Source organism: Mustela nivalis, assembly GCF_964662115.1.
Source record: "Mustela nivalis genome assembly, chromosome: 17".
Taxonomy (NCBI): Eukaryota; Metazoa; Chordata; class Mammalia; order Carnivora; family Mustelidae; genus Mustela; species Mustela nivalis.
The window spans coordinates 28820572-28836891 of record NC_139036.1 but is presented as its reverse complement, the minus strand read 5'-3'; the positions used below and the strand labels follow the sequence as shown (position 1 = coordinate 28836891).

Sequence of the window (16320 nt, the reverse complement as noted above, 5' to 3'; positions counted from 1 at the left end):
AAGCCCCTCATTGGGCTCTCTGCTCACTGGGGAGCCTGCTTCCTCCTCTCTCTCTTCCTGCCTCTCTGCCTACTCTCTCTCTCTGTCAAATAAGTAAAATCTTAAAAAAAAAAGAATAAAAAATAAAACTATCTCAATTTTTAAAAAAGATTTATTCATTTGAGAGAGAGACAGAACTCAAGAGTGTATGCGAGTAGGGGGAGGCACCCAGGGAGAGGGAGAGAGAGAATCCCAAGCAGACCTCGGGCTGAGCATAGAGCCCGATGGAGTGCTTGATCCCACAACCCCAAGATAATGACCTGAGTCAAAACCAAGAGTCGGGTGCTCAACCGACAGCCACCCAGGGACCCCATTTCAATAATTTTTTATATTGATTACATGTGAAATAATAATATTTCTGTTATATTGGGATAAATAAATAATTAAAATTAATTTCACCTATTTCTTTTTTATCTTTTTTAATGTGGCTACCAAAAATTTTTTAATTACTTCTTTAGCTAATGTTATATTTCCACTGGATAGCTCTGTTCTAGACCCTGTGATTTTTCAGAACAGGTGGGGAACATTAGTCCTAAGGTCAAACTTTGGTCTTTCCTGGACTATCTCTGCTTAGATAATGTAACTGTCACCCTTCCTGGAGGCCAGGCACATCCACTATCCATTCAGAACGGAGTCCTTAAAAGGGTAGAGGAGTTAAAAAACAATTTTAAATGTAGATCATGGAACAAACAAATGTAGTTTCAGAGAGTCAAAGACAATAGGTGATTATTGTCCAAGGCAATGTCTAACATTCACCTTAATGTTTCTGATTGGCTCTCCTATTTTACTTAGATGATCTCTTTTAATTGCTACAACTCTAACATTTAGGTGCTAATTTTGCACATGCATTTTACTAATGAGTAATTGGAAGTTAGGGAGTTAGCAGGCAGTGGTGTAGAGTTTTGATCTTAGTTGGTCCCACTATCCAATTGCCATATCTAGCAAGATTATGTGCTCCTTGTATATCCTATGCCTTGTCTATGCATGACTGGACACGTATACTAGATAGTAAGTAAAATGTGTATATAGTACAAGTAAGTATATACTTATAAGTAAGTAAAATGTGTATATACTATAACTTCAGCTGTGTGGGGATATATTTATGGAAATATATATTATTTATACATATAAATATATTACATATATTATATATAGTTACAGTGTATATTATATATAATTTATAAATTATATGAGTATATATTATATGAATATATTCATGTAATATATATGGAAAAGTCTGGAAAGAAAAAAATCAGAATGTTAAGAGATGGTTGATTATGAATGATGACATGGGCATTTTTTTAAAAAAGATTTTATTTATTTATTTGACAGAGAGAAAAATCACAAGTAGGCAGAGAGGCAGGCAGAGAGAGAAGGGAAAGCAGGATCCCCGCTGAGCAGAGAGCCCGATGCAGGGCTCATTCCCAGAACCCTGGGATCATGACCAGAGGGGAAGTCAGAGTCTTTAGCCCACTTCGCCACCCAGGCGCCCTGACATGGGCATTTTTAAAACAATGTGCATTTAAATGTTTTTCCTCTTTACACTTTATTGCATCTTCCAAATAGAAGATACTTTTTTTGTATCTTTTTTTTGACAATGTGTGGATACTGTTTTAATTTCCATTACTTTTAAAATTGCACAAAATAACGTTTTAAGGGAAGGTAAGTGATTACTGACATGTTCTCTGCATGCTAACATTGATCTTTTCTCCCTGTGATGTTTCCATTCCTCTCACGTTTGGTGTCCTTTTCCTCCACTTCCTTCTCCATTCTCTCAGTTTCTCTCTTTTGCTTTTTCACCTCTCTCTTTCTGTCTTGCTCCTTTCATGATCTTCTCTGAGATGTTTTCCCCCTGGGTCTTCTTCTCTTATCTCGTGTCTCTCTCTTCTTTTTGAGAAGACTGATAGTCTAAAGAAAGGTCAAATGTTACTTTGCACCTGGTAGGTTTCAGGAGATTCTAGCTGCCTCTGGAAGTCCTGAAGAAGGTGCTCAAGTTGGGGGCTGAGTAGTGGAGGGCAAGACTTCTAAAGAGGAGGGATATGTTTTAGATATAAGGTGGGGGAGGATATTTCAGAGTGACAGAAGCAGTGGGAACAAAGGTCTGAGGATTCTATCAGGGAAAGAAAGATGAGGAAAGGGGTTCTTACCTTATGGGGTCTGAGGATTGCTGTCTCCTGGTGCTGGCTCTCAGAAAGGATATGGACTTCAACTGATTTGAGCTCCTGGATTAAATTAGTCTTGGTTGTATAACTGACTTTGATATGTGGCCTTTGGATCTGAATTGGGCTTAATAAGATTTAACTGCTTCAAAGGGCTTTGTAAGAATTCATTTTATCCTTCAAATCTGATTTCAAATGCTACCTACTTTAAGACACCTTTTCTGATTTTGGTGCTCCTCCTGCAGAGCTCTTACTGTGCCCTAGTTGATACATACCTTATTCAAGCAATTACCTCCATTGTATTTTATCTTATTCTGTTGGAAGTGTTTCCTTTATTGCCTCTCTTCAGGAATCACGAGGGACAGGCAGGTATCTTATTCATATTTGTATCCCAGGCCTACCAAAGACCAGGAACACACTCAGTTGAGCACGCAGGTGCTCAATAATGATTTTTGAAAGTATTTTAATAGCTAACATTAATAAGCACTATGGCAAGCCCTATGGATGTTTGAAATGAATGAATGAAATGAATGTTTCATTCATCAGACACTTTAGGAGAAAAGTATTTTTATTATCCTCATTTTACAATAAGAAAACTGAGAGAGAATTAATTTCATTTTGGACTAAATTTTACTTTGAAACCAATGAAACAGTGGCAGAACTTTTTCTACAGGCTTTAGGCTTCAAGATTTGGGCTCTTAATCATCATGGATGAATGAATGGGTGGATGAGGAATGCTTTTCATTTCATGGCTGAAGAGCTGACCTGGAAGAGTCCATCATTTATATTACAAAGGCAATTATGATGCCAAGTTATCATAAATCCTAACTCACTAATGTTTCTAACTTTTAAAAGACCTTTACTTTTACCTTTCTCCTTTCTTCCCTTACCTCCTTCCTTTCCTGCGGTCTCTCTCTCCTCTCCAAAACTCTCAGGGAAAATGTTTGAACTCATATATTGAAGTGCAATCTAGTGTTTTATAGGAAAGGGAAGTAACATTTGGTTCCCACTTCTTACCATTCGTTCATTTGCAAATTTACAAATACCCAACACCTACTGTGTGCTAGTAAGCTTTTTTTTTTAAGCACTAGAGATATAGCTGTAAGCAAAACAAGCTTCTGATTCTCAGGGAGATTACACTAGTGGCACTTTACATACACTGGTTCAATTCCTCACAATAATGTTATGAGGTAAGGAAGACAGCAATGATAGATAACTCTTAGCAATGCATATCTGTGTCAGGCACTGGGCTACGTGCTTTATTTGTACTAACTCAGTTATCACAACACTCCTATGAGATGGGATTATGTTTCCCCCATTTTACAAATGAGGAAATTGTGACACAGAACTGACGCAGTCAAGGTTTGAACCCGAGCAAGTGTGGCTCTAACTCCTAGGCTTGTAACCATAAGGCTATATTGTTTCTCATCCATTTCTTTCTTAATCTCACAACTTTTAAATGTTCAAGTTCTGTCTCAGATCGTCTGACTCCCAAGCTCAGGGGTTTGCGAGTGAAAATGCCTCGGAATTTTTGCAACACTTTCTCTTCCGACGAAATCAAACTGATTTCCACGTAATTCTTCTCAGATTTCTGATGTGAACCCTCTTGCACTGTAAATTCACTGGCACGGAGAACGGGCCTGGGACGGGGTCATCTTACACTGGCTGGGGCACCCAGCAGATGGCGCTATCCTAGTAGCCGCCAGCTGGCTGTCCGGTCCCCAGGGCTCACCGCCTCCGCCGAAAGCTTCCCGGCCCTCTCTCACTCCCCTCTCTCTCCTCCTCCCCACGGAGCCCGGGCCCACGTGACCTCAAGGCGGCCAATGGGCGAGCAGAGAGGGCGAGCTGGTCCCTGTGGCCGCCATTAAAGCGAAGGGAAAACCCGTGAATTCGGATTAAAGGGGGAAAAACACCGCCCGCTGGGCCCACAAAATGGGGGAGACTACGGCGTCTAGGCGGTGAGGCCGCAGTAGAGCAGACGTTAGGCCAGCTTGGCCCAGGGACGACACGAAGACATAGCCAGAGAATGGTCTGAGCCCGCAGACGCCGCCACCACCTCCGCCACTGAGGAGATTCTGGGCTTAAGGACATCGCCGCTGCCGGGCCGGGGGCCTGGGCTTCTCTCCCGGTTCTTGCCCTTCCTGCCCCTCTGCGGGCGCTTCTCGCCCGGGAGAACCCTCCAGGGCTTGGGCTCTGCCCTCTCGGACTCGATTTTAATTATTTATTGTGTAATTTATTATTTTTTCTTGTGGAAGGGGCACATATCTCCTCTGTCTCCCAGAGAGGGACGAGCGTCCGCGGGCTCCGCGGCGGCCGCAGTCCGGCCCGCGGGGCAAGCGCGGCGCGGCCCTGCCGCCGGCCCTGGGCCCCGGGCGGCTAGGTGCCGGCCGGGCGGCGGGGGCTGCTCGCGGCGGCGGGGGGGTGGGTGGGGAGGGCGGGCGGCCCGGCGGCCTCCTCTTCCACCGCTCCCCCAACCACCACCCCCCCGCCCTCCCCGGTGTCTGTGTTTCTCTCTCTGGTCGGAGGCGGCGGTAATGGCGGATGGTGGGTTGTGGCGCCGGCGGCGGCTGCTGTGAGGGACGATGAGTTCCTCCTTCGTGCCGAACGGGGCCAGCCTGGAAGATTGTCACTGTAACCTCTTCTGCCTGGTGAGTGCAGGGGCCGCGGGCGGGGGCCGCGGCGAGCGGGGCGGTGGGGGAGGGGGCCGCGAGGTGCGCCCTTGGGCCGTGGGGGAGGGGGTCCGGGTCTGATCCAGATGCCGGAGTCCCTGGGCTAGGCCCAGCCGAAGCCGGCGCGGCGGCCGAGCTCCGCACCAACCCGGTGAAACACGTTCGTTCACCCACCATCCTAGACTCTGGTTAAGGAGTGCAGGCTTTTTTTTTTTTTTTTTTTCTTTTTTTTTCCTTGTTTCCGACTCTTCCTCACCGTAGTGGTGTCTTCAACTTGTGCTCCAATCTGGCAGGACAGTCACATTTTCCTCTGTGTTTCTTGCTTAACTATTGCTTTTCTCCTTATTGACCATGTATCCCTTCTTAACACTTTCCATTATTGCCGGTTCTCCCAGTACCTTTATGCCTCACTCTGGTAATTTGGTTTCCTCCAATAAACAGGACACCGGGACTTATGTACTAAAAATCTCTTCGTTTTACATTTTCTAATGAGTCGAACTAACGGAAGATTAGTTTTTCCCTTAGATGAGTTAAGATCTCTCTCTCTCTCTGAAAATCAGTAGATACAATTTCATAGGTTTTCTCTTTAAACTTTGAGGACAGTTTGCCATTTTGACAATTTCTAGCCATCTTGATTTTATTAGAACATTATGTTTGTGTGAGTGAAACGGGCTAATGGAGGTTCTCAGGTTTTGCACTAACTTTTATTATTATCATTACTTTTTCGTATTTGTTTTGCTTGCATTTTTAGAGTGCTTTGAGCAGACTGTTCCTCGTTTTATTGAAAACTCTAGGGAAGCCGGATGCAGGAATGACAATTGTATAGGTTGGCCCAGTTCTGGGAACCGCTACAGTTAAGACTTTGAAAACTACCAACTGTTGCAAATATTTAGTCCTCTGTTGGACAGTAGCTTAGCTCCCTCCGTTCATGATTTAAAGTTTCAGTGACTTTCTTTTTTCATTTTTTGTGTGGTAGGAGAAATACTAAGAGAGTATGTGATAGGTAAGTGAACTGAGTGGGCGGAGCACAACTAGTTGGCAAGTGTAAACTGCCAGTCATGTATCAGCAGTTTCATTTTTGGCACCTTATGCTTTGCACCTCAAAGTTAAAGAATAATTGAATTTCTTCTCTTGAATTTCTTTCACCGTGCCAAATTGGGATTTTTTAATGCCATCTCTTAGAAAATGTTTTTTTGTATAGTGTCCATTAATCAGCATCTCTTCGGATGCAGTAAAACATAACAGTAGGTTTTACATTTGTCTTCTTAGACTCTGTCTATTTTTAGAACTTTTAAGATCAAGTTCTTTGAAAGTAGATTAGTACAAATCTGACAGTTCTTTGTGAGCACCTATTTCACTTTTCTTAAAAGGGATATGTGAAGAACTAACAATTTTTTCGGTTATAGTTCACATTTCTTTTCATTAGAGCCATCACCTCTATACACATGAAATGAGTTTTTTCTTTCTTTTTTTTTTAAGATTTTATTTATTTGACAGATCATAAGTAGTAAGAGAGGCAGGCGCAGAGAGGAGGGGAAAGCAGGCTCCCTGCAGAGCAGAGAGCCCTATATGGGGCTCCATCCCAGGACCCTGAGATCATGACCCTAGCCGAAGGCAGAGGCTTAATCCAGTGAGCCACCCAGGTGCCCCGGAATGACGAGTCTTTAAAAATTAGTTTTCTGTTACACGTTTGACACCAGGGAATAAATATGACCAGTTGGAACAGAACTTAGAGGAAATGTTTACGAAGTGCGCTGTATTAAAGTACATGTTTATATTTAATATTGTAAAGTTTCTTTTACTTATTTAATTTTATTTTTTCTTTGGGACACATTTATTGCTATTCAGTGACATGTCAGTGTTAATGTTTTGGCTGTTGAATGATCAAAGAATCTTTGTCAGCTGCTTTAATATCTTAAATATATGTTGAAAAATTGTAATGTCTCAATGAAATAAGGAGCTTAAAGAGAAAGTATTATTGACTTTGAATATGTGGTAATAATCATGCTTTCTTTTCTTTAGGCTGACTTGACGGGAATTAAATGGAAAAGATATGTATGGCAAGGCCCAACTTCTGCCCCTATTCTGTTTCCGGTGACAGAGGAAGACCCCATTTTGAGCAGTTTTAGTCGCTGCCTTAAGGCAGATGTACTTGGTGTTTGGCGGCGAGATCAAAGACCTGGAAGAAGAGAATTGTGGATATTTTGGTGGGGTGAAGACCCCAATTTTGCTGACCTTATTCACCATGACTTGTCAGGTGAAAGCAACTTATCCTTTTTTTTTTTTTTTTTTTTTTAAGATTTTATTTATTTATTTGACAGAGAGAGCTCAAGTAGGGGGAGCAGCAGGCAGGGGGAGAAGTAGGTTCCCTGCCAAGCAAGGAGCCCAACTTTGGGATCATGACCTGAGCTGCAGGCAGGCAGAAGCTTAATGGACTGAGTCACCCAGGCGTCCCACAACTTATCATTTCTAACTAATGATCTATAGCAACATTATATACTCTTCCTAAAAATCATTTATATTACAAATTACGATTTTGTTTCTGTGAAACACTGTTAGGTGTTAACCCATCTAAAATTTTAGCTTACTGTTACATTTCACTGTGGTTGTTTTATTTTGTGTAAATTTATCCATTTTATGGCAGGGTTTAGCCTTGAATAATTGTTTTTTTCACCACCCAGCTTCCTTGTGAATTTCTTGCAGACAGGGAAGGCATGTTATCTAAGAAAAATGGAATGGGGGAGCATAAAGTTCCTAACAAAGTCATTTGCAGACACCTGTAATTCACCATTTGAGTCCATTCTGCCACTGCTCGCTCTCCTATGAATATGCAGTTGTAGGAGTATCTAGAAATGTAACTTTTTCATGTGTTTTTTCAAGTTATATATTTTGTTGTTAATTGTGGTTGTATTAACATATGAAAGCATATGTTAATTTTGTTATTTTTTGAGAGTGATTCTTTTAGATATTGTTCCTTCAAAGACTGACTAAAATGAGACTAGTGCCAACTTGTTCAGCTTTTATAGGACATGGAATCATACTCTGTAAAGTTACACAGAAATAATTTTATTATGAACCTATCAGTAAGACTACTTAGGACCAAACACTACTTTAGAAAGGAGACTATGTCTTCATATAGTCAGTGAAGTTTGTGCTTGCTTTAGACTCTTAAGAGTCAATGTTAACTGAATCTCAGGATAGGAATGTAAATGATTAGTTATTTGCTACAAGGTACCATGGACTTCAGCAAGGTGTTTGGTAATGATTCTTGCTTGACAGGTAAATTTTGGATTTTTAGATAACTAAAAAAAAAGCATTCTTATTTGAAATTGAGTACTCTGAAGTTTTTGTTATTGTCCATTTGACTTATAAAACCTATTTTATTTTTGGATATAATGTAATCCAGATGACTGTTAAGACATTAAGAACACTAATGTTTCTGTAGAAATGTATGTGTTACATTTGTTTTGATAGTTCCTTTTACCTTCTAACGAACAAAGCCTTTGGTGCTAATCTTTATTTTTGAGAGTGATTATAATTCTTTTCTGATAAATGCTTTTAAGCTTTTCTGGCTTTCTGAAGATGATCTTTGCTGGACATATTAGTCCTTTCTTCTGAATATGGTCTGAGTATGCAGTGTAGTTCTAAATATGTACCATGATATCTTCACATATGTATGTGTATGTATATGTGTATGCACACACACACGTGTCAGGATATGAAATTTCTCTATTAAAACTTGCAGGCTTCCTTTTTCCTTCCATTGACTTTGGTATGGTGGAATTACTTTATTCTTTATTTTAAGTGGTCATAAAGACCTTAACTAAAATGTTTGGAGACTGTTTTAATGTTATTGATAAATTATGCGCTATATAAACTAGTTGATAAACTGTATACTCTGAACTGTAATGCTGACTTGGGGATTTCAATATTGATAAAGTTGGCAGAGCATTTGAACAGACCATTTTCCCCCCAGATTTCATGTAATACATTTTGTAGAATCAAAGATAATTTTAGCAGATGTGTAGTATTTAGTTTTACTGTAGTAGGACTGTTCTTTTCAAAGCCTATTAAAATTAAAATGTGAACTCTCTTGATATATATTAAAACACTATGTGGATTTTCCCCCCTAAATAATGAATTAAATATGTTTTCTCCTAAAACTGGGCTACAGTTTAAAAAATTGCTTCTGTGGTTTAACTTTGCTTTTTTTTGCGTAATTTTTAAAAATGGTAATACCTGTAATTTAAAATACTGATCCTGAATGTGAATGAATATAATTTTGGAAGATTAGGTTTTGTTAGATTTTGCTGAATGCCATTGAATGATAACTTTAAAAACTTAATCAGAGTGAAAGAATTGAAATAGCAAAACAAAATATATTAGGAGTAGTATATATAATCGTAATTACCATTCCAAAGCCTGTTCTATACTGTTTTAAACAATGTGTATAGTAAAACATAGTAATGTTTTAGCTTTTTTCCTCCCTAACTTGTCATTTACTTCAGAATGTTGTTACTTATATCAGACCTATTTTAAAGAATAATAAGGTCTTTTCAGATGGAGTATATTTGTCTCGCCCTTTTCTTTGCTCCAGGGATACCGTCTGCCTCCCTTTTGGGATAATTAGTCTGCCTCTGTCTCTCTAGCTAACCCCTTTTTCATTTCTTCCCATCTGTGGCACTCTATTCCCTTCTTTTAAGCTCCCCTGAGAAGAGAGCAGCTGGACAGTAGGGGTGGCATCAGCTGCAGGAGGCAGTCCTGAGTTCCAAGTGGAGGTGTAGCACTGAGGAAAGGGGAACCGGAAGGACCCAGGTGGTAACTAAAAAGCTGGTTAATTTAGTTTAAGCTTGCTTTTTGCAGGCACAGGCAGTGCTCTTCTGTTTGGTTCAGCATCTACTGCATCTGGTTACTGAAATGTTTGTGATTATGGTATTATTTCCCTTCTTGATGAGGGAAAGAGGGAAGGCATTCTATTTTGCAAAGATTAGAATTCTGTTTTTCTTATTAACTGAAATATCCAGTAATAAAAGTACAGAATTGCTTTTGCTCAGCCCCTTTTTTTCTTTCATGTCCCCCATAGTGTATTTTAAAAAATAAACTTTTAATTTTAAAATAGTTTTAGATTTATATAGAATTTGTGAAGATATTATAGTGAGTTCCTGTATAACCCTCACCCAGCTTCTTTTATTGTTACTACCATGTATTATGTACATTTTGCACAACTAATGAACCAATATTGATATGCTGTTATTAACTAAAGCCTGTACTTTATTTGGGTTTCCTTTATTTTTACCCAGAGTTCTTTTTCTATCCTATGTTCTCATCCAGCATACTACATTTAGTTGTGGTGTCTCCTTAGGCTATTCCAGATAGTGATTTTTTCTCACACTTGCCTTGTTTTGATGATCCTTGATAGTTCTGAAGAGTCTAAACAGGTTCCGTAGTGCATTTTAAATTTTGCCTTTCTGAATATCATGTGGCACGCGTTTCGGTCATTTTCATTTCAAGTGTAGGTGAGGTATAGAAATAATGTAATCTTAACCTTATTGCTAATTGGTGAAAATCTGTTAAGAGCAAACCAAATCTAATTTGATACATACTTTAAACCCCCTGTAACTTGTTTTGTAGCAATAGTAGTCCGTACTGTTTAGTAATTTGCAAAGACCTAACGATTTTTGGGTTAGAAGTTTTGTTAATTAGTAATAGCTTAACTTAAAAATCTCTTTAGGGAGAGATTTGTTCAGAACATCCCTTGAATCCCAAAGCCAGAAATTTCTTTTCTTTCTTTTTTTTTTTTTTAAACTTTTTGCTTTGCTTTCTCTAAGAGAATGGTTAGTTGAATCAATATTACGTTTTGTACAAGAAGGATTAGGGAACAGAACTCTCTGATTATAGCTTTTAAAATTTTATTTATTTATGCATATTTTTTAATTTAAAATTTGTAGCAGACCTCATTTAGTGGTTATATGATAGAGGTATAAAATCAGTGTTGGGAAAATTTTAACTTAATTCCTCTGGTCATAACTCTCTGTATAATAGATAGGACTGATTGGTTCTTTTAAGTGTAGTACTAGTTTTCATCAAAGCAAGATTGTTTTATTACCATTAATGTGTCCTTGAACGAGAAGAGTTTTCGGGTATTTTCTTTTGTATCTTAACCTTTTTGGAATTTTATTGCTGTCATAATTGGCTTTTAGTCCTCCCTATAAGACAAAAATAAAAACAAAAACTACTCCCTCTCATGAGGTTGCATCTTAAAAAAAAAAAAAAACCAAATTATAGCAAGCTAGACTGTGATGAGACTCTTTGAGAAAACTGATACCTTGAGAACTAAAAAAAAAACAGACTCAGGCAGGGCTAAAAATATTTGTTATTTTTTCTGGCTCCTGTGGTGTATATATGGGATTTTAGTAACTTGTCCAAATACTTGCATTATACCAGAATTTCATCATAATACTTTTAAACTAAATGGGCCATTGGTTGCTCTTAGAATTTAATTTTAGATTCTTTTATTGAGGATGTTAATTATAGTGGAATTTTAACCTTAAGTGGCAGCTTTAAGAGGATTGAGAAACAGATAAATAGCAGCCAAGTATAGGAATCTAGTGTCAGCCAAATTAAAAAAAAATTGTTATGTGCCCCAGCTGGCCTAAAGGGAGTTAATTCATTTCTATCTTCTGTTCCCGTAGTTTACTTGTGACCCAACTTTTTTTATTATCTAGTCTTCTAGGGACAGTTTTGCTTGTCATATTTCTTCTATGTACTGCCCATTTTGAGCAAAAACATACATCTTTTAAATTTTCAAATCAAAGATAATTATTTTATCAACATATATTCTGGGGATTTTTAAACCAGAGGTTTTCAGGTTTTGCCAGAGATCAGTGGTGCTGCCACCTTAACGCTCTGAGTAATATTTGTTGAATGAATGGCTTTGAAAGATCAATTATTATTTAAGACAAACACTGATTTAGATATTTAAACATTTCTCTTTATTCTCTGAGGAAATTCATGGTATTTTCTATAATTTTTGAACCATTCATTATTAGTATATGTTGTGTTTTAAAAGCTTGGCAGAATTATTTAGGAAAAGATACATTTTTTACTGGTTTATTACTGTGGAGATATTTAAAGATGTCAGTTCTGAGAAAAATGTTGAATATGAGTACTGGGTGTATCAGCTTTTTTGTTTTTTCATTTTTTTTTCACTCAGAATTATTTTGTTGACCTATCACATAGTTTGTGTCATCACTATAATCTGTATCCTTAGGAAGATTTTTACGGTAATCAAATTTAGCATTTGAACTTTTGTATTGTTTGCTTCAAATATTTTGTAAAAAATTTTCAAGTAATGACGACGAAGAGTTCTGATGCTAAGAGTTCTAATGGAAAAGTACTATGAACAAAATTGAGTCTATTATCTTTGGGGATACAGAGACAAGAGGAGAAAAACATTTATTTAAATGCATTAAGTAGTTAAGTAGACTTTTTCCATTAGGCTGTGGTTGATTAATTTCAAAAGAGCTAGGTAAAGATTTGCCATGTGTTCCATCTATTCTGTTCTCTGTTATAATACCGGTGTTGAAATTTAGGGACTGGTTTTAATTAGTGTAAGAGGTGCATATCACTTTGGGGTGTGTTGATTGTACCATTTCACTTTTCATATCTGAATACACATGTAGAGAAGTACTTTTGCTATGCTTATTATAACATCAGGATATTAGAAGCTTGGCTGAGGTAGGCTCTTATTTCTAGGTGACCTCCCCAGGCCCCACACACACCAAGAACAAAACAAAAAAATCTTCAGGCTTTTCGTTGAACATTATTAGGACTTATTTCCTCAGCAGTGAAATATGGAATTGTTGCTTAGTGTAATAGTTGCTTAGTTACTTGCTATAGGTGAAGATAACAGATATTTGTTGGCTTGAAAACCCTAACAGGTGGTCCCTTCTTCGTTTTATGCATAACTCCCATTTAGTGTTAATGAAAATTGTGTTTGAGGGTATAATGTAAAATGAGGATTAAGTTAACCTAAATTTCTCTAGATAAAAGCATTAAATTCACCTGATTCCTTAGATCAACTTTAGAGCGGTGAGGGAGAAATGCTTGAATATTAGTACTGACTGAATTTTTAAATTATATTTAGTATTCTTAAATTTTTCAGGTTTAGCTGAGATAGACTTTTAAAATAAAGATCTTCAGAATTTAATGTAAAAAATGTATGTAAGTTACAGACTTCTGTTATTCCAAAGACTTTTTTATTTACTCTTTCTGGGAAGAAGATTCATTCTCAAGTTCTGAATGAATAATTTTTACTCAAAGTTTATAGCAACTGAACAACTTTGATATGTAATGGTAACACCTCTGTGTCTTGGATATTTGTGGCTTTAAAATTTAAAACTAGTTAAAAATATTTTGGCAAAGGTTTCTTGTGTAGGACAAATGTTATAACCATTATGCTTCTCAGAAGGTAAGGAGTTTCAAGGTAAAGAGCAATAAAAATAAAGTATACTTAATAGATTACAAAGAAGTGAAGAACTGGGAGATATTCCCAGCATAACTGGAAATTAAGAGCATGTGTATTTTTTATCATAAATCACAATTTGAGGTGAAACTCTTAATGTGACTAATTTTGAAATGACAGAATGATTAGGCTGAAAGCAGATTAAGATTTTTTTTCTTAGTAACTCACAAATATACTTGTGATCTAGACCCTGAAATAATTAAAGTGAAGTCACTATGTGCCATGTCCCTTTTCTTTAGCCTACTGTTCTCTTTAATAAAGTGAAACTTGTTAAGTTTTGGCTTTATATGGACATGTATAAGGTTGTCTACAATATAATAGAATATAAAACCCTTTTCTCTTTAATATTAATGATTTAAAATTATTCCAGCCCTCACATATTGTCACTTTTTGAAGTTTACATCATTTTTTTAAAAGCTTACCTTTTTGGAAAAACAATTAGTTGACTTGAAAGACTTGCCTAATTTAGGAAACAATTTCAAGAACAACATAAAATCAACATTAACCTTTGTAGTTGCACCAATTTCTAGTGCAGTTAAAGTCCACTGTCACTATGCTTTTTAGTTAGTCTACCCATTTGTTGTGTAGATTATGACTATAAACCATGTGTCTCTCTTAATACATGCTTCTGCCTTTATTCAGAAGCATCATAGTTTATTATTATTCTTTGGGCATAGTGGAGACATTTTTAGTGTTGAATTAAGAAAGATTTTATCATTTATTTTTTACTTATATTGAAAGATGACCTGTATTTATAAAATTTTATATATTTTTATTTATAAAATTTATAAAAATTTTGTAAAATGTTTATGAAGGTGTATAGGAATGATATAAATTATATTTGAAATAATAAAAGCTCAAATATCACTTGTAGCAAGATTCATTGGATGGTTTGTTAAAGATATGAAATGGATAGAGAATAAATTTTTTTGAATTCCATCTAGATTTAATTGAGCAATAACTATGTTAACGTTTTTTTGTTTAGTTGATGTGGTTAATAGATGGGCTGGCAAAATTGAGGCTGTGTAGTTAGTAGGGTAGTTATAACTTTGTATTGAAAGTTCTATATTTTTTTTTTTTAAAGATTTTATTTATTTGAGAGAGAGAGAATGACCAGGGGAAGGGCAGAGGGAGAAGCGGACTCTCCACTGGGCAGGGAGCCTGATGTGGGACTCCATTCCAGGACCCTGGGATTGTGACCTGAACTGAAGGTAGATGCTTAACGACTGAGCCACCCAGGTGCACCAAGACTTAAATTTTGAATACAAAGTCTGGGGCGCCTGGTTGGCTCATTCGGTTAAGTGCCTGCCTTTGGCTCAGGTCATGATCCTGGTGTCCTGGGATGGAGTCCTGGGTCTGGCTTCCTGCTCAGCAGGGAGACTGCTTCCCCCTTTCCCTCTGCTGCACCCCCTGTTTGTGCTCTCTCTATGTCAAATAAGTAAATAAAATCCTTTAAAAAATGTAAGTTTTTATATTTTAAAATTTCTTCAAGTGGGGATCCTATATTGAATAGTAATCATGGGACTCATTGGTTGAAATGAGACCTAAGGTGGCCAATAATGCATCCATTGTTGGGCTCTGTGCCACAAGCTTCTTTTTATTCATCACTTATTTTTATAGTTGAGTCATGGATTAGAATGCTGATGGACCTAAAATGTTTTGAGTTAATTACTAACTGGCTAGGTTTTTTTGGCAGGCTGAATGACTGGAGGAATTAGGACAAAGTAACTATCAAGTGAGCCAACTTAGAAATTGGCATCTTAGGTAGAGTACCTAATGTTTCCCAGCTTAATACAGATGTTCTTTGCATTGATACAGAAACCAAAGCAGTATGTTTGCAGTATATCATTGACTTTTTACATGGTAGGAAAATAGTTTTCAGGTACTTTAATGGAATACATGACACTTACTCCTTATGGACACTTACTCCACTGTGTTTTGCTCCTTATGGAGTAACTTTGAAACCTGATATTTTAAAGTCTAGGGATACATTGAAGTAGTGGTAGCTCAGTATTCTGAGGTTTAGTAGGGCTTATGTAGTAGGATTTATGGATTTAAACCATAACACTTATTTGGCTCTGAGTAGATATAATGCCACTACTTTACTTTTTGTTTCTTTCATGTCTCTTGTAGAAGAGGAAGATGGAGTGTGGGAGAATGGACTTTCCTATGAATGTCGTACTCTGCTGTTTAAAGCAGTTCACAATCTGTTGGAACGGTGTTTAATGAACCGGAACTTTGTACGCATTGGCAAATGGTTTGTAAAGCCTTATGAAAAAGATGAAAAACCTATAAATAAAAGGTAAGCTATCTTATGTAAACTCTTAACATTTTTTGGGTTTGTTAATTTTTATAGCTTTATAGAAAATGTAGACTAAAACAAGCTGTCGTATAGACATATGCAGGAGGTGAACTTTAGCAGAGTACTGTAAGTATTCAATTTTCCTTGACAACTTCATCCTTTATTTTAGGCATTTTAAGAATTCTCTTGAAGTGGGAATAGGCTGTGTGTCTAATGACCTAAATTTTGGTTTTGGATGATAGAAAAAATGTGGAATGAAAGCAGAGGCTTAAGCAATGAAGTGTACTTTTTTAGTAGTAGTGCAAATATATTTATAGTACTGTTAAAATTAACACTAATACTTATTAAAGATAGTGATCTGTAGTTGTGTTTTGGATTGAGTTAACCCTCTCATTCCCAAACCTCTAATTTTGCTTTAATTAAAGTAATTTTAAAAATTTGTGTTTTTCTATATAAGACATATTTACTCTTGGAGTGTAATTTTCTTGAACATTGAGTTAAGCAAATTTATGACACTAATTTGTAGAAAAGTTGCAGATAGAGACACAGAAGACTTTAAGATAATTTCTTTTCCTGTGTAGTTAAAAGCTTTAGGTTGCTGGAATGCCTGGGTGGCTCAGTCGGTTA

The 16320-nt window shown here is 37.1% G+C and overlaps 1 protein-coding gene across 2 annotated transcripts in view; it reads left to right on the top strand.

The window, feature by feature from the left end:
- The first annotated feature begins 4032 nt into the window (after window positions 1-4032).
- Window positions 4033-16320, top strand: part of MED13 (mediator complex subunit 13) — a 105160-nt gene continuing 92872 nt past the window's right edge. For both annotated transcript variants that reach the window (XR_014304631.1, XM_082705870.1), the window contains exons 1-3: window positions 4033-4846; window positions 6890-7124; window positions 15525-15693. Coding sequence is in view for 1 of the 2 variants with exons in the window: in XM_082705870.1 (XP_082561996.1) it covers window positions 4781-4846; window positions 6890-7124; window positions 15525-15693 (470 nt within the window). In the remaining variant the exon portion in view is untranslated. The remainder of the gene's footprint in view (window positions 4847-6889; window positions 7125-15524; window positions 15694-16320) is intronic.